The following is a 20789-nucleotide window of genomic DNA, read 5'->3' as shown; positions in this document are numbered from 1 at the left end:
TGTCAAAACTCCCCCTGAAAGGGAAACTATTCAACTTATCCTATCGTTTAGTAAATTAACAATGATTTCTGCGTTGAATAACATGTTTCTTGCCAACAAGAATCGAACTCTCTAAATGGAGGTAGAATGATAAGGTTGACAACTTTCAGTTCTGTTGTTTTAACATTTTTTTTAAATCACTTTCAAAAAGTTCATGTAGTACCTACTATTGTGTTCGAGAAACTTCTGGGGCTATCATAGTTTCACAACTATTCTGTTCCACACTCCTATCTCTTGCAGTCGTTAACCATATCTATAATAAAATAAAGAGTTGGCTTATACATGTACGGGATAGGAAAATTATGTTTGACGCATCATCACGTCTGAACTACTGGACTAATCAACTTGAAATTTTGCATATATAGGCTAGATTCTTAATTAACCAAGGATGATTATAGGCCTATTTTCAATTCTTCAAAATTTCATTACGTCAAGTTTTCAGATTATCAATTTTGAAAATAGATCCTTGCGAAGCACGGGTTCCTGCTAGTGTTCTTATAAACATATATCCATAAACGCTTCATTAGCGAGCTATACAGGGTGAAAGATTTCGCCCGTTTAAAAAACGTATGAAGGATTCATATGGAAAAATATCTGAAAAATTGAATAAAACTAGTCTGGAAGCTGTAGTATGAGTAGTTTTTGAGAAAAAAGTTAAAATATGCAAGAAATCTATGTAGAAAAACACAGACTTCTAGGTTTGATGCCCAATAACTTTCTTTAATGACCAGTAAACAAAAATTGTTTTGAAATAACAATTGTAGAGAATTTAATTCTGAAAAGAATTATGTAAGCTGTGTAAACTAAATTCGAATAAAAGTTGAATAAAATGTATTCTAATGTAGTACATTACACCACAAAAATTTGCTGTTTTATGAGGAGAGAACTAATAACTCATAGGTTGTAGCTGATTGCAGCTACACATCATAATTGGTAGTAGGGCAAGGAAAGTAAAAATCTCATTCAACCATAACAATATAGTACTAATATAAATGTAATACTAATAGAAATGAAAGTACCTAACATTGTAAAAATTGCAGCTAAAAATCAGAGCAATACCTACCTACTACTATTTATAAGCCTACCAAGTTCTTAATTTAACAAATATTTCAATTTTTATATTGAATGATAATGGATAATGAATATTCAATAAGTTTAATGCAAAACACAGAAATAAATAATATAGTTGTGAATGATATAATGGAAATTAATTGCCAGCTTAACTGAGGACAATCTTGAATGGTTATTTTCTGAAAGTTTACAATAATGTTTTGCATTATTGTACTGAGACAGCGTTATGTTTACGTTTCTTCTAAAATTAGATAAGAGTTAAGTATTTTAATTTATTATTTAGAATCAATAACAATAGGCCTACATAAGTTTCAATCTCAATAATAATATATTATATAATTATTATTTTTGTAATCCTAGTACCTAGTAACTTTATATGGAATTAATAATCATCCATGAAAATTACCGTCCACAAGTTTTCAAATGCATTGATAGGTAGCCTAATTAAATAATAATTTGAAAATTCTGCCAGGAAAATACACAGTACTCCGTAAAATGTTAATAAAATTATTGAGGGTTCAAACTCAAACGAGTACCGTACAGTATTTAAATATTACCGCGTCTAGAACAAACAGCTGGTCGCTACATGTCATGCGCTTTGCAGGTAAACTGGTTTCTTGGTTTGACAAGTCCAATCCTTCTACTCCCACCTCTACCTGTTTGTGTTTATCAGGCTGAACGCTGAAGGCTGAAGTAGAAGAGAAGAGAGCCTACATCTACGTATTCCAGTCCAGTTTCGATGTATGAATCATCGGTCACGTGAATAGGTTAACAATGCAACTTTCTCAAAACAAGTGGTTGATAAGATTTTATGTTTTGTTTAATTTATTAATAATTTGAAATGACTGATGCATCTCCGACTGGCACCAGCGCATCCTCACCTGTAAGTTGTTCACTTGTGTATTACCGCATTGTTATGTTATCCAGGTGCAGGTTATCTTTTGTGTTGTTATCTTTCAAAAGATCAGCTAATATTATTTTTTATTATAATTTTCTCCTCTACTCCTCTTTTTGATGTTTTTAATCCAATTTAATAGAATTATTTTTAGAATTCTATCTGAACTATTGTAATTAATTGTCGACAACAAAATATTAATCCAACTTTGAATTTATGTTACGTCGTATTTTGAAATCGCTAAACTTGGGATAGTTTTACAAATACCAAAATATCATTCTTGTATTTATCATTCTACCAATTACTCACAGTAAAAGTTCCCAAAGATCAGCGCCAAATGTAAATAAAATTATTATTTTGAACACTGATGATAAATTAAACTTGAAATTCAAAACTACTGTAAATCTTGACTTCTCATCTTGCTATTGATATGATGAAGGAAGAAAGCAGATGAAATGAGATTCTGTCTCACACGTAATTGTAACGTGTACAATTATACTGATTTGCAATTGGTGACATTTGTTGTTCTCAGCTTCAATTAATTTTCTTAGGTTTTCATTTTATTGGCTCTTGTGGCCTCTCTAATCTCAAATTTTATGAGAATTTGAAAACTAAGTATGTTGTTCTATGCCAATAGACCTTTATTGAAAAGATATTAGAGGTAGCCTATAGCATTAGTTTGAGAGAACATTACTAAATTGTGGTTTTTGTTTTTATTTAATTTTCTGAACTATAGGATTTTATAGGCCTTGAGTCCTAATAGTAGGCTTTAATATTAATAGGTGCTGGCAGTGAATTTTAAGAGAAATATTAGCTTTTATTTATCCTATTTAGGTTATTAGCTTTGGTTTATCCCATGCTAAATTAACAAACTTGAAACTTCAATGTTAAGTCCCAAACCAGTTCTCATAATTCGACCATCTGATTGTTTTTTACTATAGGATTCTGAAACTGGAAAGCTTCCAGCTCTAGATCCAAGATTTGAATGCCCAATCTGTCTCAACTGTTTGAAGGATCCATTTCTAACATCATGTGGGCACAGATTCTGCAAAGAATGCATTATTCAATGGATGAAGTGAGTATCTAGTCATTTAATCAACAACTAATCTCAATGACTGTGAGTAAAAATTTCATAAAGAAATTCAAAATAAATTCAACCTCAACTTTGGCTATTAGACCACTAAAATGAAACTAACATAGTAAGTCTCTTCTCCTGAGCACTCTAAAGATTACACTCTTTGAAATTCTTGAAACGATTTCAATTTATTTTATGATTAAAATATATAGTTTCTATTCCAATGCTTTTGAGTTTCCATACAATTTCATCTTTTTAAAAATAAATCAATATCATCAGTTCAGACTCGAAGCAGTAGTATTCTGTAGTTTTTAACATGTTGGAAATTTCTACTCAAACTTTCTTTGTATTACTGAAGATGATTTGGTAGTAACTTGTGGGAAAGATTTAGTTCCTTTTTCACGCATTTCATATGTACATTTCAGACGTCAGGGGGGCGTTTGTCCAATAGACGGCAATGCGCTGACCTTGGAGGCAGACCTTTTCCCCGACAACTACACGCGGCGAGAAATAGCTCAGCAAAAGTTGCGGTGTCCCGTTGAAGACTGCACACAACTTCTTTCTCTGATCGATGCCGAGCAACATATGAGTGAACACCATCCGGTAATAGAATGCTTTCAACAATAGACATTTCCCTTTTTTCAACTGAACGATTTTCCCTCAAACCGAATATACATTGATACACTATTCACAGTTCCTATCCATATTCACGTCTACTGAAATCAGACAGACTAGTCCTCTTGTAAGCCAGACATAGAAATAATCTACATTGTAATTTCTTATCAAATTGACATTGGAAATTTATTTTCCATTAATAACAACTAGGTACAAATCGAATAAATTCATTTCCCAGAATGTTACATGGAAAAAATGAGTTACAATTTAAAATAAAATATATCAAGGAAACCCCCTACAAGACTATTAACAGGTCTTTGTTAAGCAGAGAGTTGATTGGATCAATGAATACAGTATAAAAAGAAATTGATATGCATCCAAACAGCATACGAAATTACGAAGTCATATGGAAAAATTTCATTTGACAAGGGAAATTCCTACAAAGGCAACAGCTCCACTGCCTATCTAAAACTCCCAGTCCTTGGAAATGACCTCAAGTGCGTAAGCAGGGGCCCAGTGTTACAAAATAACAAAACAAAAAACATGTGAGAAGAAACATTAGGTCTATTTAAAAAAATATCATTATTATTCAGAAAATTAATAATTTCTTGGTTGGTAAAGAAATATAATTAGAGAAAAATATTGAAATCACCCTTGGGCTTGACTACACGAAGAATGATAACAATAAAAAATTTAAATTAAAAAAAAAATATGCATGGGGATAGAGAAGAAAATATTACTAACTAATTTGGATGTTGAAAGAATAATAAATTAACTCAAGGAAGAACGGGAGAGCATTTCATTAGAAATGAAAGAGCCTAAACACAGGTAGTTCAGATTGCCAGATTATGAGAAACAATTAAGTATATAGATCAATTTCAACAAGAGCCTTCCGTCATATGATTTAATTCTTTTATGCTCTTTGTCAAATAAAGGTGCATAAACTCATTCAAATTATATTGGAGGATTATGTCTAGCAAAACTAGACTCACCAACTTGATTCAGTTGATTCATTCATAATTAAATACTTTCATTCATTTGATTGATTCACTTTTTATTAATTCACTTCATTCATTCTCTGATAACTTGACTCACCAAACAAAACCATACGTTTTGAAGAACATGTCTCAAGTGAACATTCCATGCCAATAAAATTCACTAATTTTATTTAGAAACTATTTATCCTAATATTTGATCTGAATATTAAATCTAATGTTCGATTTGGTATAAACAATTTAAACAATTAGCAAATTTTTGTGGTTTTTCATTTAAAAATTCTTGTTTTTCATTCAAGTATTCTTGTATTTATTTCAGTCCACCTGTGAAGATTGCATGCGCTGTTCATTTCATAATGTAGGCTGCAATTTCATAGCCGTGTCTGCAGAGCACATGAAGATGCATCTCAACAATGATCTCCATAACCATCTCAATGTAAGTGTTCACTGTATCTTTTGCATGGCATTGAGTTTCTATAGTCGATTCATCGAAAGGAGAGTCAACAATAACATAAAGTTTGCGCTTGTAAGATTATAAAAGTTATCACTCATTTGCGCTGTTGGATGCTCAACTTGTAAATACCAGTTCACAATGCTTTCATTCACACTGGATCACTTACTGTAATTACTCAATTCAGACTACGACAAACATGTTGAATGACTACTGTGAAACGGGCTTGCTGCTCCAAAATCTACTCTCACACACCAATGCTTCTTTAAATTGTCTCTTGGCTCCCAGAACTGACTACAGTTAATGTTCCATAAAATCTAAAAATAAGATGTTTTTTAATAGTTTGATTCACATCAGTAAGCATCGCTTTCATGAAGGCTTGCCATCATTGTGTACGCAGGGAAAATCATATTTATTGGACAAAGTGCTGAATGCTGTTTACAGTGCCTTTGTGTATTTGGCTCGGTTTGTTGAAATAGATGGTAGGGGGCCTTAACTGGTATGTGCAACTGAATGATGTCATAAACTAATTAATAACTAACTCCTTTTAGCAAATATCGACATTTTATTGTAAACAGATGCTATAAAGTGGAATGATGTAAGAAACTCCCAAAATGTATAAAAACATAAAAATATCACAGGAATGTTAGAAACTCCAGAAATATAGAATAGAGGGATGTTATTTTTAGCAAGAATATGCTAAATTTTTTTAAAGCTCTAGCTAAAAAATAAATTTTTAGCAAGCTTCTGGAATTTAACCCTGGTATAAAATTCTTATAAATGTAATTTTTTAATGATACCATTATAAAATTTACACATACAGTACTTGGATAGTTATGAAATGATTTAATCAATTATCCATGCTATTGGCGGTATTTACCCATAAGAATTAGATTAGTATATCGATATCAGAATGTATAGTTCAATTGGTTCGTAACGTAGCAGTGTCTAGTTTTGCATAACTGGCTCAAAAATAAAGTATTCAGTTGAACAAAACTAAACTAGGATTTTTCATTTATGTACGGCATCAGAAACGAAATGGACAGAATATTATTTTATTTTTCATCAAGCTAATTTATATGTGAAAAATAAGCATTTGTATTATTGTGCTGATTTACATGGTAAACATCAACATTGTTTCCTAAAAAATGGTTTTGCGCTTAGTCAAGTGAAGATAATAAATAAATTATATGAATGGTTTATTTGATAATAAATTCTACTATTTTGATTTTGTTTGGAAAAATGAAATAGATTGATTTCTATTCCAGCTCATCAGTTCGGTTTGTTCTGGTCTGAGTTCGAGATTAACAAACACTGCCATCACATCAAAAGCAGAAGAAGCAAAACTATGGGATCCTAGGCCCAAACAGGATGACACTGATTCTACAACTAGTTCAGAAGAAAGCCAATTCAAAGAGCTAGTAAAGTGAGTAGCTTACATGAGTCGATTCATTCTATATACAGATATAAAAATCATTTTTATAATATGGAATACCATCACACTTCGTAATAAGTAGTAATAATGCCAATCAAATATCAAATAATTGCCCCCTGTGGGTTGGGGGAGCTTTGAGTCGAACATCGGACTCAAGAATTTGTTGAAAACCAGAATAAAACTACAGTATTTCTGCTCGTCGTAGGAGGCGAATAAAAGGGACCCCTTTCAAAAGCCCTTCTTCCAAAACCCTTCTCCTTAATACGCTTTGGAAGAACTTTTCATTTCTAGAATGGCACTTTTCCATTGACTTTGCTGTGTGCCATTCTTTCTTTCTTTTTTATCTATCGACCTTTCTTGGCCATATTCTTACTTCTTCTTATGCCAACCCAAGGTGTGAGTGATGTGGACCGTGCTGATGGGCGGCTTTTATATGGTGTCTCTAACATTGAGAAGGCATCTACTGATCACGACATAGATGACGTAAGCTCAATCACACCATCCCAACTGAAGAGGGAGAAGTCCAGAAGATCAAGAATCCGCAGGAATGTCTAAGGATGCAATAAGTCAACCGAGCAGTTTGCGGGTGGAGAGACCAAACCTCACCACTGCTCAAAGAAGGGCGGCCATTCAACCAAAACTTCTTGAGAGAAGTGAAGCTTTTGACCCTGCAAAGTTCCGGAGAGGCAAAAAGAAAAACCCAAGAGGCTGAGTCGAGGGTGGCAAAGCGCCCTAGAGGCGATTTGGTGACATCTCCCTACAAAAAAGGCCAGGAGTGGAACGTAGGTCACGAGGACCAATCAGTCTGAAGAGACTGCTAAGCATATCATACTGTATTGCGAGAGACTAGGGGCAAGGAGAGAAGCTCTGTTTGTCTGCAAGCTACCATGTGATGAATGGGATGTTAGTATAGGGAAAAACTCCTGGATCTTGTAAAGGACACGTTTTGGTTTGCCCAACTACGTACTTGGACACCCAATAAGCTCCGGTTGACGTGTGAGGTTCTTTCAACCTTTGGATCCTTGAAAACGACCCTTCAAACATAACATCAAATAATTATAATTTGGTCATCTTTCACTTCACTCTTTTTTCTATGGGTGGAAGATCATTTGGGCTTGCAAACATATACATTGTAGTCTACTTCAATTTGATTACTTTGTATGCCCATATATCTTATTCAAACACTATCCTTCTTTTTTACCATAATGCGAATTTCACATAACGTTGATATTTTAGACCTTCGCTTCCCAAATACATTCTAAATAGAAGATTACTAGCTGATTCACGATGTTGTCAATAGAATCGAAGATTACCATGATCTGTGAAATAATCTCCATTTTTTTCAATAAGTTTTCTTCCTTGATATCTTTACAAGAAGTAATAGTGCTGAAGAATTTCATCATGTTTAATGATCTACTATGCTTCTAGAATTGAATAAAGTTGAAGTTTAATTGACAAACTGATGAATTTTGTTGAAATCATTGCTAAATTCTAGCTTTTTTAATTCAATTTCAATTTTTTCAATTTCAATTTATTTTCCTTTACACACATACATAAAATACAAGTAATATTAAATTACAACAAGAATAAACAACTAGCAAAATTAGTACAAAAAAAAAACAAAAATGTCCGTACAAGATGCTAATTCAGAATTTGGTGTAAAGGGGTGGGATTGAAGCTCTTCCAACTATAGTTACCCATGTACTAGGAAGGCTTTCAATCCTTGAGAGGGAAAATAAAGGATTAGGGAAAAAGGTGAGGTGGGATGATAGGATAGTTAATTTAATAAAGAAAAATAAATAAAAAGGTCCACACTAGATTGGTAAGTGAGCACACAAAAACACTAAGTTCCTCTTTTACTTTGTTTAATTTACAGGTAGAAAAAATAGTTCGTTTTAATCCAAATACTAATATCATGTTTTATTTTTTTAGTCAATTTTGCGCAGCAGATATATTCTTCAGGAATTTTATTTATCAATTTAGTGCTTAAATATATAAGTTGTCTTCTGATGGTTTCAATGTTTGTATTGTACATAAGATACTTATTTGAGGAGGGTCTCAGATTGTACAGGTTATTGATTGTGTTATTTGTGCAAGGAAAATTAGCTTTATGTTTGATTATATATTTCGCTACATTTATTACGTACAACTGCCTAACTGTTAACACATTAAACTCTTTGAAAGTCAAGTCGGTTGGTAAAGTCTGGGTTTATTCAAAATTGTTTTGATTATTGATTTTTGAATTATGAAAAGCTCTTCTAAGTGAGAATTATAACAGCCCCCCCATACGGATATACCATACTGAATTATGGACTGGACCAGTGCAAAGTAAACCATTTTTAGATGTTTTGAGTTCAGAATTTTTTTGCTTCGTAGAATTTATAGGATAGATATCTCATTCTTCTGCAAATAAATTTTATGTGTATGTCCCACTTCAAATTTTCATCTATTTGGACACCTAGATATTTGGTACTTTTGACTCTTTTTATAGTAGGGCAGGTGCAGTTATTGTTGCAGTTTCAGATTTAAATTCTCATCAGGTTTACCAGTTGTATTGAATGCGAAGGTGATGTAATTGGTTTTTTCAATGTTCAGGCTCAGGGTGTTTCTGTCCAACCAATTTTTTATGAGCAAACAGTTCTGTTCTGCAATTTCATGTACCCCAGTCCAAGATTCCCCATGGAAAATAGCTGCAGTGTCATCTGCGAATGATATAGTTGTGGCGTTTTTTAATTTCAGCTTTAATAAGTCATTGACATATAATATAAAGAGGATTGGTGATAGTACCGTTCCCTGAGGCAAACCGTAGGAGGTCATTTTGGAGACATCAGTAAGTCCGTCGATTGTTAAAGACTGGGTTCTATCTCTCAAGTAGCTCTTTATGAGTTCTAGAAATATTCCCCTAAAGCCATATCTTTCGAGTTTATTGTAAAGAAAACTATGTGATATAGTATCAAAGGCTTTTTTAATATCCAGGAAAACTGCTATAGATTTGTAATTGGAATTCAAGTTTTGTGAAACAGTATTAGAAAATTCAATTAACGCATCTTCGGTACTTTTCGCAGTCTGGAATCCAAATTGATTCTTATCTATTATTTTATGCTTGTTCAAATACACAACTAATCTCTTCTTTATAATTTTCTCCATGATTTTTGCTAGATTACTAATAAGGCTGATTGGTCTGTAGTTACTAGGGTCCAAGGGATCTCCTTGCTTGAATAAAGGTTTTATCTTGGCGGTTTTGAAATGTTTAGGGAAGTAGCCTTGTTCAAAGCATTTGTTGAAAATCACGGAAAGCGGCTGTGAAATAGTGTGGCTTATATGTTTGAGTACTGTGTTATTGAGATTATCCAAGCCTGGGGTGCAGTTATTTTTCAGCTCTTTTATTATCGCTTGAACTTCATTGAAGTTTGTCGGTCTCATAAAGAAGGAATTCGGTAGAGGAGTTTCAATTACATCGTTGTTGAAATTGAAATTTGGAGAGCTTGTGGGATCATTGTTTATAGTTTTAGCCTGTCTCTCCCCAACATTGGTGAAAAAGTCATTCAACCTCTTGGCATCAACTCCAATTTTACAACACTCTTTCTTCCCCTCCCCGATAGCCTCATTAATACACCTCCAAAGCTTTGAACTATTGGTGTTACATTGTTCTATTTTATCCCTATAATAGTTATCCTTCGCCTCACTTATGAGCCTATTCAATGTATTACGATAAACTCTGTATGTATTTATCGAATCAGCATCTGCAGGGCCTTTTCTTATTTTATCATGCATTTTATCCCGTATAATAATTGATCTTATTATTCCGTCCGTAATCCAAGGTTTTAAGGGACGCTTTCGGCGAGGAATATACTTCTCAGTTTTACTTGAATCCATAAAACCATTTATACGATCCACAAAATTGTCAACTAGGGTATCTATAGTATCATCATTTCCAAAAATAGTATTCCAATTTTCTTTTTCCGATTTTTCAGCAATTAGTTTGTAGTTGTATGCAATTTTAACGTTATTTGTAGGCCTGTTTCTATGTGAAGTGGTTTCAGGATTTTTCTCATTACCCAAGTGTAATAGTACAGAATAATGATCAGTTATTGTTGTTTTGAAAATATTTCCAATAATTTCCAATAAGTATTCTGCAATAATATACTATCATTTTATTTGGATGAATGGAATACAGATAAGATATATATTATAAACTATCCAAATTCGATTTTCAGAGTAGGATGGAACTTCTAACCTAAACTTCCGAAGTCGACAACAAGCATTGTTAACGTTGACATAAATTTAAAAGTGTGCTAAAACAGCTGATCAACAAACTTTTCATTAGTCATGTTTATTATTCAATAATAATTAAAACATTTATAATAATATCATCTTATTGTCATTTAAAAGAATAAAAAAGTATAAACTCAACCTCTCACATAATTGAACATCATCTTTTAGGTTATTTAAACAAATCAGAATAAAAAATAAAAATACTTGGACAATTTCCTGATATTCAGATTACCTCAGATTTGCTTGAGCTATGACCTTCGACTCTTGCTTTTGGAAGTGCTTAATAAACAATTATTCTCAATTATTATATATATATTGTTTATTTTTCTGTGTAGCGAAAAATAGCGTTCGCACCATGGGCAAAAATGTTTTTCCAGCTCTTAATCTTTTCTAGTCCTCGGCCTACGGCCTCGGACTTGAAACCGATTTCGAGCCAGAAAAGTCTCATTTTCGGCCCTAGGTGCGAAATATACTATTTCAGTTATATTTATTCAATAATAATTTTAGATAACCCTATTATTCTAACAAAGAAATTATACAACTAAAATAAAATATGTTATGTAATCTAAGTCTAAGTTTCAAGTTTTATAATAGAAAAATAATTTTTAATCAATCATTTCTCTGTTACAGGAACCTATTCGAAAGAATAGTCTTACTTGAACAAAAAACAAGAGAGCAAGATGTGCAGCTGTCAGGGGCTCATCAGCACATTGTTCGATTGTCGGTTGAGATTGATAGACTGAAATCTGATCTACCTCTTAGAGTTTGTAATGGTGTGTATGTGTGGAATATTTCCGATTTCAGAAGAAAGTTACAGAAGATGAAACTGGAGCCGTCGATTATGTTCTACAGTCCCGGTTTTTTTACCTCATATTATGGCTACAGGTGAGAGTGTTGAATTGTCTTTTTTTGAAATCTTAGCTTGATAGAAAACAATATACTGAAAATAGTGGTGGTATCCATCACTACACTCTTAGTGGAAAAAATCCAAAAGAAAGTACTCAAACAAATGCTGAATTAAAAAAAATTGCTGTAAGCTGCTCGGGTAATCGAATCATTCCCAATGTCAACTTTTTGAATTTTAGTTTTGTAACCCCACAATCATTGCACGAAAAATTCACTTATTTCAGAGTTATTTATTGAATGACCCAAAAACTCACTTTTTTGTACATTATGACTGGTCTAGAATCTATTTATTTCACAGTATGCATGTGAAAAATTAACTAGAGTTAAACAAGAGATCGCTGCTCTAAAAATGATTTTATGGTATTGAGAATATCTCTGTAGCTTGGACTGAATTTGCTTTATTTCTGTTCAGATAGTTGCTTCTTATCAAATTTGCAAAACTTTTATTTCAATATCAAGCAAAGCATATTTTGTAATCAAAAACTACTATATTTTAGAATTTATCCATCCAGGAAATCACGATATTTTATCAACGATATATTCACACCTTGGTCCAACATTTAAGGTATAAGATTGGAAAAGTTAATTTTCGCCAATAATATCTAGTTCTTTCACATTTCAGGTTTTGTGCCAGGCTCAATTTAAATGTTAGTGATAAATCTTTCATCACATTGAACGTACATGTAATGCAAGGAGAGAATGACAGTGTGCTGCAATGGCCATTTATTGGTAGAATTTCACTGACTCTTGTTCATCCACAAAATCCTTCACTAACGATTTCCGAAACAATGATGTCAAGACCAGAACTGGAAGCTTTCAAAAGACCAACAAAGGAAATCAATTCACGTGCCTTTGGTTACGCCGAATTTGTTTCTGTTAGTACTATTGAAGGGTACTTGCAAAATGACTGCCTGACTTTGAAAATTCAGGTAAAAAGTGTTTGATTCGCCACCGTAAACGTGACAAGTTAGCCTACGAGTATATTGTGAGTTTAATGTCTTTCGTAAAAGTATTTCAAATTATATATACTGTATTAAGATCAGTATTATGTTGCTACTTCTATGTACTTAATTTTATTGTTTCAATTTTATAGTGATAAAAGAATTTAAAAATTTATCTACTAGTTTATTTTTCCAAATATCATTCCTCAAAAACAACATATACAAGATCGCGACCACATTAATTTATTCGTAAGATGAAGTTTCAATTGTTTTAAACTATAGTATAGTAATATCCGACTTGTGTTATCCAAGTGTTTTATACTCACTATTCAGTGCCAGTCCAAAGAATGTGTTCTGTTGGTGAATTCAAATAATTGCAGTTGAGATTCCTCGATATCTGCCAGTTGACGTCAGGATCACACCATCAACTGTAATAAATTTTCCATAACTTGAGTTTTATTCCTTTACATTCATTCATATCTCAATGTGATTGCTGAATTGAAAATCGAATCAATAGGAATGCCTTCTTTAGGATGTGAGAGTGAATTAATAGATTCGGACTACAAATAAAAAGTTAATTACAGATAATTTATCAATAACAAAAATTTAAAAATAGAAGAACAATAATTAACTTGTAAGATGTGACAACAATTTATAGACCGAGTGAGTATTCATATCCATGTTGTTTTTTGCTCAACAATGTTACATCTATTCAAATGTTAGTTTTCTTAAGGGATTAATGACTTGAAATAGAACAATATCAAACCCCGCATAATGCGGGGTTCCCTGATCTGTTGCCCTTTGACATTTTCATGTATGGCTATTTGAGAAATGATGTTTATGAGCTACATTTGCTGAACTGGAACAAACATTCTCCGAGAAAATGTCTGAATAGGGCAGCAAATGTTCAGGTACATGAGGAATAGTTGTCATTGGCTATTCACCTTCACCATTTTATTGGATGAAGACATCACTTTGCTGATTTATTGGGAGAAAAATTAATTTTATAAGTGGAATATGATTCAGAAACAGTGAATTCAAAATTTTTTGTCAGTTTCACTTCATTTCTAAACTTACAGACAGCAGTTCCAAATTGAAACCAAAATATCTCCAGTTGTATGCAATTCCAACACGGTCTGTTACATATGTAGTCCTGTACGTTGAATTATAATTGATAGAATAATACAGTGTTTCTAAATTACTGTATGCAAAATTACCACAAAATCAATAGCCTATGTGTTAGAATTTTTATCAGGGATATGCTTCTCTATGTAGATCCTTATGGAGTAATATAATTATTTTCAACCTGAGGAACAAACTAAATATGACAGGTGTTAATATATAGATGCTTTGATGATCACCCAGCTAAATCAAAAATGTCAAACCATTGGAATAGAAAATATAAATCTTTTTATTACTGTATAATAATTATTTCGAATATCCAATGAAAGCTATATAAAAAGGGCCAAGGACTTCTGCTACTGCAAACATTGACCAAAGAACTAAATAGCAGATGGAAATTTGAAGAATAAAACTATCCAAAAATTGCGCCCAGACCGGGAATCAAACCCAGTGGGCGAAAGGTTAAAGCCGCTCCGCCGGCAACGGAGAAGGTTGCAGGTGGAGCGGCTTTAACCCTTCGCCCACTAAGCACTCTCTCTGAACAGCTTCACTCAATTATGATGTAGCCAAACTGGACAGGTATCAAATATGGGTTTAAGCTTTGAAATTTCTTCTAATGTTCATGCACATAAAGTATCTAATACGATCTACTAATCCTCTGATTTTCTTGAAGATAACAAGATAGATTAAGAACTTTTAATGTCACAACTATAGAAGCGTCTTAAGACGACCTGAATTTTTTAGTAGCTTGTTTACAGGAACAGGATGCATTGTCTCTTATATGAAAAGGCTATTCTGTTCTTGCTGAGTTGTGTGAGGGGAGCAGTAAGGGATCGCTGCTTGCGATCTATCATAGCTATCTCATGTCTGTCATTCGTTACAGTTTGATATTCTGGGGTGACACACACCTTGGGATAATTTTCAGAGGCAGAAAAGGGCTTTGAGAATAATCTTCAACCTTAGTGCCCGAACATCCTGCAGGCCTTATTTTGTGATCGTATATTAACTTTGCCAGCCATGTACTTTTGACGAAGTCTGTCTGGCGACTGCCGGTCATGGACTAAATATAATGAATTACTTTCTGGAGATCATCACGTACGTTAGTAAAAATTGGAGGGCATTCTCATCCGTTGTACTTGATCATTCCTACAATACGAGGAGAGGTGGCTCAATCCTCTGTTACCCGGCACATAGACTAACCCTTCTGGAGAAAGGCCCACACTATTGCGCAATAAAAATTATGAATAGACTACCCCATAATTTTAAAGATTTTCTAACTTTTTAAAGATGACCGGAAGGATAAGGGAAGTTCTGTTAAAAAGAGCGCCATTCACAGTGGATGAATGTGTGGATGTCTTAAGAAAATAAATAGAAAATTTCATTCAAATTAACTGAAATTAATCGATTTCTTCCAGGGGGTGCTCCTGGATGCAGTGTTTTTTCTTTGACGTCTCCTCCTTGCTTTATTGTATTTTCTGTGTTTCTTATTGATTGTGACGATTCAATGTTGTGAAGCTTGTCTTTTATATGTAACTAAATGAATAAATGAAATTTGATTGATAGAAAATAGCAGAAACAAACACTATAAAAACGATATTAAGGTTTTTAGAAACAAAAGCCCAAAAATGATAGTAGCCTACTAATATTTACGAAGAACTATGCAAATGCAACAGGCCCCAAAATAAATAAAAATTATAATAATGTAAATCCTTACTTCTAGCTTCTTGAGGAATTTGATACCGGTACGGTAATTGAATTTTATAAAATTTACTTGGAGAGTTGAAAAGAAGACCAAAAGTGTGGGTAAAAATTTTTGTTTCTTTTACAATCTATAGTAACCTACTTGAATTTTTAATGATTTAAAATCATTAATCATTCCATTATAATAAATTTCAACTACACAATATAATACTAGTCATATAAACAAAATCAAACATAACCTAAAATTGTTATATAGAATAAAATTTATTTCAAATTTTGATTTTGACAAAGGCCTTCTTGATATTTATAAGACAAAAAGACCATTCATCAGCGTATCTTTTCTGAATGCAACATGAACTGAATAAAAACGACATAAATTTGAATTTCTTGAGAAAAAAGTTAAACTATTTGTTAGTTACTCGAATGTATGAAAGATTTTTTTATATGAATAACTATGTGTGTGTCATCAATGCAATTCATTCATGTTGGATTGAATAGAATTCATAATTTAAATACGATAATATTCGATTTGTTAACTATCAGAACACACAGACACTATCAGAAAATTGCCTTCAATCGTCTTCATAATAGTCCAGGCAACGAAGACATAAAAGGGGAAATAATTCATGTATAAGCCAAAATTGGTACAGTTGTAGGGGAAGGCTTCTTAAACAACATACTAAAAGTACTGTTCGGTAAGCTAAGGGGGAAGGGAACTCTAAAGGTGCATTTTTTCGGTTTTTTGTAAATAACTCAAAAATCTATGGCCTCCAGTAAAAAGGTTGTAATTAGTAAAATTAAAGGTATGTAATATTCTCTACAAAAAAGGTCTCATGAACTTTTTTGATAGGATTAATAATAGTGGAGATATAAAGTGGAGAAAGTATTCATTGTTCAAAATTACTATAGTGTACTGTTGAAGTTTTACTTATACTACTACAAATAATAATAGTACTATGTGGACTTTTAAATGCCGGTCTGTGCGAGTAATCCTAGTGAAGGTATGGAGGGCTTCAAGTCAAGATAATGTGGCTGCGGAAGGGGTGAGCAGTCCTGCTGGAACCTGCTGGTGGCGTGCTCCGTTTTCCAAACACTACAAAGAGTGAACTGTAGAAATGTTCTAGTTGTTAACAGTTCTCTCCACCTTCACAATTTCTGAACATGTTTACTTCTATTGGTCATGAGTTCCTGAATATGTTACACAAATTTATATGGTTCTTGATTTACATGAAAAAATTATATTAAAACTCTTCATTATTTTTCTCACTCGTTAAGGGCAAGGGCCCCATCGGCCGCCCCCCCCCCGCGCCACTTGGTCAGCGGGGCCCTTATCGCCACCACTATGGAGAACCCCTTGTATTCCATCAGTGAGTTCTTAATGTTGGACAACACACTGATAATTTTGTATTTTTGAATTTCTGTTGTTGTGACTAGCTATTGGGTATTAGCTTTCTTGCTTTTTTTCGTTTTTTGACTTGTCCTTGTGGTCTTGTGATCACATTATGCACCTAAAATACTAAATACTATTATGTTGAGGAGGCCAAAGTCCACACAGGACTGTGGGGCCAGAAAAAGTCAAATAAGTAAATATATAATCCAAATATCTAATGTGATATCAATTGTTCTTTATTGTTAAGAGTTATAAATCATGTTTTATTTAATGATTTCAATTAAAAACATAATTTTCAATGATTTTCAAAATTGAGATTGAATAATTTGTTAATTAGTCACATTTTCTAGGCTGTTGAAAAACGTTTTGGAAACATCGCAGAGCTAGAAAAAATTGCACTGTGTGAAATCTGCTTTGTGAAATGATAATGCTCGCTCTCTCTCTCTCTCTCACTCGCTCTCTCTCTCTCTCTCACTCAAGCTTACTCTATTAAAAATAAATGTCGCCTGTATCCAAATGTCCAAAGTCTAGATTGTTAGCCATGTGTTCCTGGATAGATAGCATCAAAAAGAAATTAACTTAAAACTTGAGAATCAGGATGGTGTGGCATCACAGTCCCTCAGAGCTATCCCCAAGGAAATCACTGATACTGTAATAGCTTTTCTCAATCAGCCACCTTGACAGCCTCTTAATTCTTGAAAAAACCAATAGGAAGATCTCTCACTGAGCCTGGCAGCAGTTTGAACTTTTTGAGTGCCAACTTTTTGAGTGACAAGTCGGGACTCATTTTGAGTCCAAAATGAGGAAGAGTCCTCCACTTTTTAACATTTGAGAGAGTCCTTCACTTTTCAAGGACAAAGAAAACGGAAAGAGTCCTTCACTTTTGACAACCTACAGCATGGAATATCCAACTGTAGCCTTCCGCTGGAACCATATGAATGCACTTGAAACCTACTCATCATGTTAGCCCTGTTTCTTCACTGTGGTAAGTGAGGCCAATATGTACAGCCCGAAGACAGTGTGCACCCAGGCATCTGAGGATGGGTTAACAATGGGCAATGTAGTCACTGTATGTAAGTATCTGCAGTGCCTTCTTTTGGAGAAGCAGGATATCATTGGCATGAGGAGAATGGCCCCAGATAAGAACTCCATACTGCACATAACTGCCAAACACTGCATGATACATCATTAGAAGTCTCTTGAGACTCAGGAGGCTTTTCAGCTTTCTGAACAGGTAAATTACTCTAGACATATACCTAGTCAATATGCAGCTCTCAACTCAATTTGGCATCGATTCCAAAGACAAGCAAAGTGACTTTTTCGTCCATTGAAGTGTGGGTACTAAGAGTACAAACCATCTCCTGTGTCTTGGTCTCATTCAACTTATTCAGTTTGTTTGCAGCAAACCATTTTGCTCAGCCTTGGAAAACAGCTCCCATGCACAGCGTTTAGCTTCCAGGGGTCCACTGCCCTTACCAACTATGGTAGTGTCATCAGCAAACAGCAGACTAGAATTCTGCAGGTGGAGATCCTTGATGCATATGAGAAATAACAGCAGCCCAAGCACAGATCTTTGAGGAACTCCATGTGATATTCTCCTATCCTCTGAAGTCGCACCCATCACCGAGACAACTTGCCTCCTGTCGCTTAGATAGTCTTCCATCATCCTCCATGCACTGTCCCCAAAGCCATACCTATGTAGCTTGCCAAGCAGGATGTTGTACGACACTCAGTCAAAGACTTTGGTCAGGTCACACAACACAAGGTCAACCGATTTGTGCTCCTCGAAAGCCACATGTATTCTTTCAACTAATGAAAGTACTGCAGAGGTGGTAGGCCTGCCTTTCCTAAAACCATGCTGCATATCTCCCATAAGGCTGCTCTTTTCCAGATATACTGTCAGCTGCCTCAACATGAATGTTTCAATGATTTTACTCAACACCAGTACAATTGATATTGGCATAGCCACCTCTAATACAAGGCTTCAGCCTACAATATTGCAACGTCGCAGTGTAGTCCTACAATCTAATACATGATTGGTGAAAAAGATTTTAAAAAATACCAGCTGATCTTTTTCACCAATCATGTATTAGATTGTAGGCCTACACTGTGACGTTGCAATATCATAGGCCGCGGCCTTGTATTATAGGGGGCTATGATATTGGTCTGAAGCTGCCTACATCAGAAGGATCACCCTTTTTGAAGATCTTTCTTTGCAATCTTGAGACTGTTGGAAAAAGCACCTTCTCTGAGGCAGCTGTTGACCAGCGACAGCAGAGGTTCCATCAATTGAAGAGAGTGTTGAAATTCAAGGACTTGGGGGTTGTGATGAGTCCTTCTCTTAGTCCATTGGAACATATTTGTGGTATGACATCTAGAGCTGGGTCTTTGCTTGGTTTCATTTTCAGGTCCTCAAGAGATTTCAGATCTCCTTATAGCCTCTTGGACCTGTTTAGGCTCTGGTTCTGCCTGTCCTGGAGTATGAATCGGTTGTCTGGTCGCCATATCATCAGTATCAAATGGATCAGCTGCAGAGGGTGCAGAAGCGATTTGTAAGAATGCTTGGCTGTGGGATGGGATTTGCCTACTTTGATGTTCCTGTGATGGAATTGGAGAATCGTTTCGGACTCTTACCTTTAGCTCAAAGGAGAAGGCTCAATGATCTGGTGCTTCTTTTCAAGTTGGTGAATGGGACATTGGACTGCCCTGAATTACTGGCTGGCATTGATATTTTTTGTGCTCCACGTGGGACCCGTTCCAGGACCATTTTCTGCAGAAGCCTTCATACTACTGCCTATGCCTATAACAGTGGACTGTCTCTAGGGTATTGCGATTGGGCTGTGAGGCTGCTGCAGCTGGGATAGAATTCTTTGGTGTGTCTGCTATGGCTTTCAAGAGAGCGGTTTTACAGCTGGGTCTATAGCTTTTCTATTTTGCAGAGTTCAAATGTATTGGAAGCTTTTTTTTGCTTGTTTCATTGCATTTTTGTTTTTTTCCTATTTTGTTATCATTTGTATTAGTTGGCTGTGTTTTGTTATGGTGTTAGTGGTATTGTATTATTGTTATAGCTATTATTCTATTGTTGCGCTTGCTGCTGTTGAATTACTGTGTTTGCTATTGCTACTGCTAAAAATATTTTGTTTGCTATTGCTTCAAGTTGTTGAATTTGCACTGATAGTTTCTAATGCATATTTGTATATTTCATTCATATTACTGTTATTAGTTGTTATACTTGTGAATGTTTGCTAAGTTACTTATTTGACTTTATGTTGTGTATCTCATATTTATATTTATATTTGTCTTGTTATTTTTGTCTATCTTCTTACCATTGTATTCTTTTGAAATTGGTGTATACCGTTGGAAATATGATAATTAAATAGATACCAATAACAATTTTTTTTAACAGGAACAATGCTCATAAGGTCCTCCCCACTAATGGGTTCGAAACAGGTAAACCTATGTTGAGACAAAGGGACAGCTCTGTATTTTAGTATTACATCGCAAATATTCAATACCGGTCAAAGCCATCATCGTGGAGTCGAACGATTTTTTATGCTTTTAGATATAAGGCTATAATGCATTGAGAAAGACTACTGAACAGATCTGATTGCAATTACAATGAAAATAAAAAGGAAATATAGGCTTTTAGATAATTTACTGAGCATATTAGAATTTTAGTAGATATTCTAAAATAAGTTTTATTTCAATTTTTTTTTATCAATTAATGAGCTGCTCGGACTATCGACTGTCAAGTATTTTGGTGAAGTTTTGTATCGATATTCCACAAAGCACAAATTAATTGACACCGAAAATTGAAAATCGAGTTACCCTGGAAAAATACATTTGATTTTGATAAGATAGCATAAATAAAAATATTC

At 34.1% G+C, this 20789-nt stretch overlaps 2 protein-coding genes across 4 annotated transcripts in view; one reads left to right on the top strand and one right to left on the bottom strand.

The window, feature by feature from the left end:
• LOC111046888 (galactose mutarotase) overlaps positions 1–15819 on the bottom strand; it is a 46807-nt gene extending 30988 nt beyond the window's left edge. The window contains exons 1-2 of one of the 3 annotated variants that reach the window (XM_022332531.2): positions 15535–15819; positions 13025–13126 (exon numbers count right to left, since the gene is read on the bottom strand). The gene's annotated coding sequence lies outside the window, so the exon portion shown is untranslated. Of the gene's footprint in view, positions 1–2314; positions 2432–13024; positions 13127–15534 lie in introns of those variants that run through there. The other 2 variants (XM_039424527.1, XM_022332532.2) reach the window with 2 other exon arrangements.
• Positions 1720–12873, top strand: LOC111046887 (TNF receptor-associated factor 6). The gene is made up of 7 exons (XM_022332529.2): positions 1720–1993; positions 2947–3080; positions 3506–3683; positions 5010–5126; positions 6410–6567; positions 11482–11736; positions 12380–12873. The coding sequence occupies exons 1-7, from the start codon at positions 1952–1954 to the stop codon at positions 12699–12701; spliced, it is 1206 nt and encodes a 401-aa protein (XP_022188221.2). The 5' UTR covers positions 1720–1951; the 3' UTR covers positions 12702–12873.
• Positions 15820–20789: the final 4970 nt, after the last annotated feature.

Source organism: Nilaparvata lugens, chromosome 3, assembly GCF_014356525.2.
Source record: "Nilaparvata lugens isolate BPH chromosome 3, ASM1435652v1, whole genome shotgun sequence".
In the NCBI taxonomy this organism is placed as follows: Eukaryota; Metazoa; Arthropoda; class Insecta; order Hemiptera; family Delphacidae; genus Nilaparvata; species Nilaparvata lugens.
Note: the sequence above shows the minus strand (reverse complement) of the source record. Positions and strands in the feature narration are given on the sequence as shown.

What these genes read in the sequence shown, in the direction of transcription:
- LOC111046887 (XM_022332529.2), top strand. Translation starts at nt 1,952, where the DNA reads ATGACTGATGCATCTCCGACTGGCACCAGCGCATCCTCACCT. An exon ending in ATATGAGTGAACACCATCCG is followed by an intron (nt 3,684 to 5,009) that starts GTAATAGAATGC and finishes TATTTATTTCAG; the next exon opens with TCCACCTGTGAAGATTGCAT. An exon ending in ATCTCCATAACCATCTCAAT is followed by an intron (nt 5,127 to 6,409) that starts GTAAGTGTTCAC and finishes TTTCTATTCCAG; the next exon opens with CTCATCAGTTCGGTTTGTTC.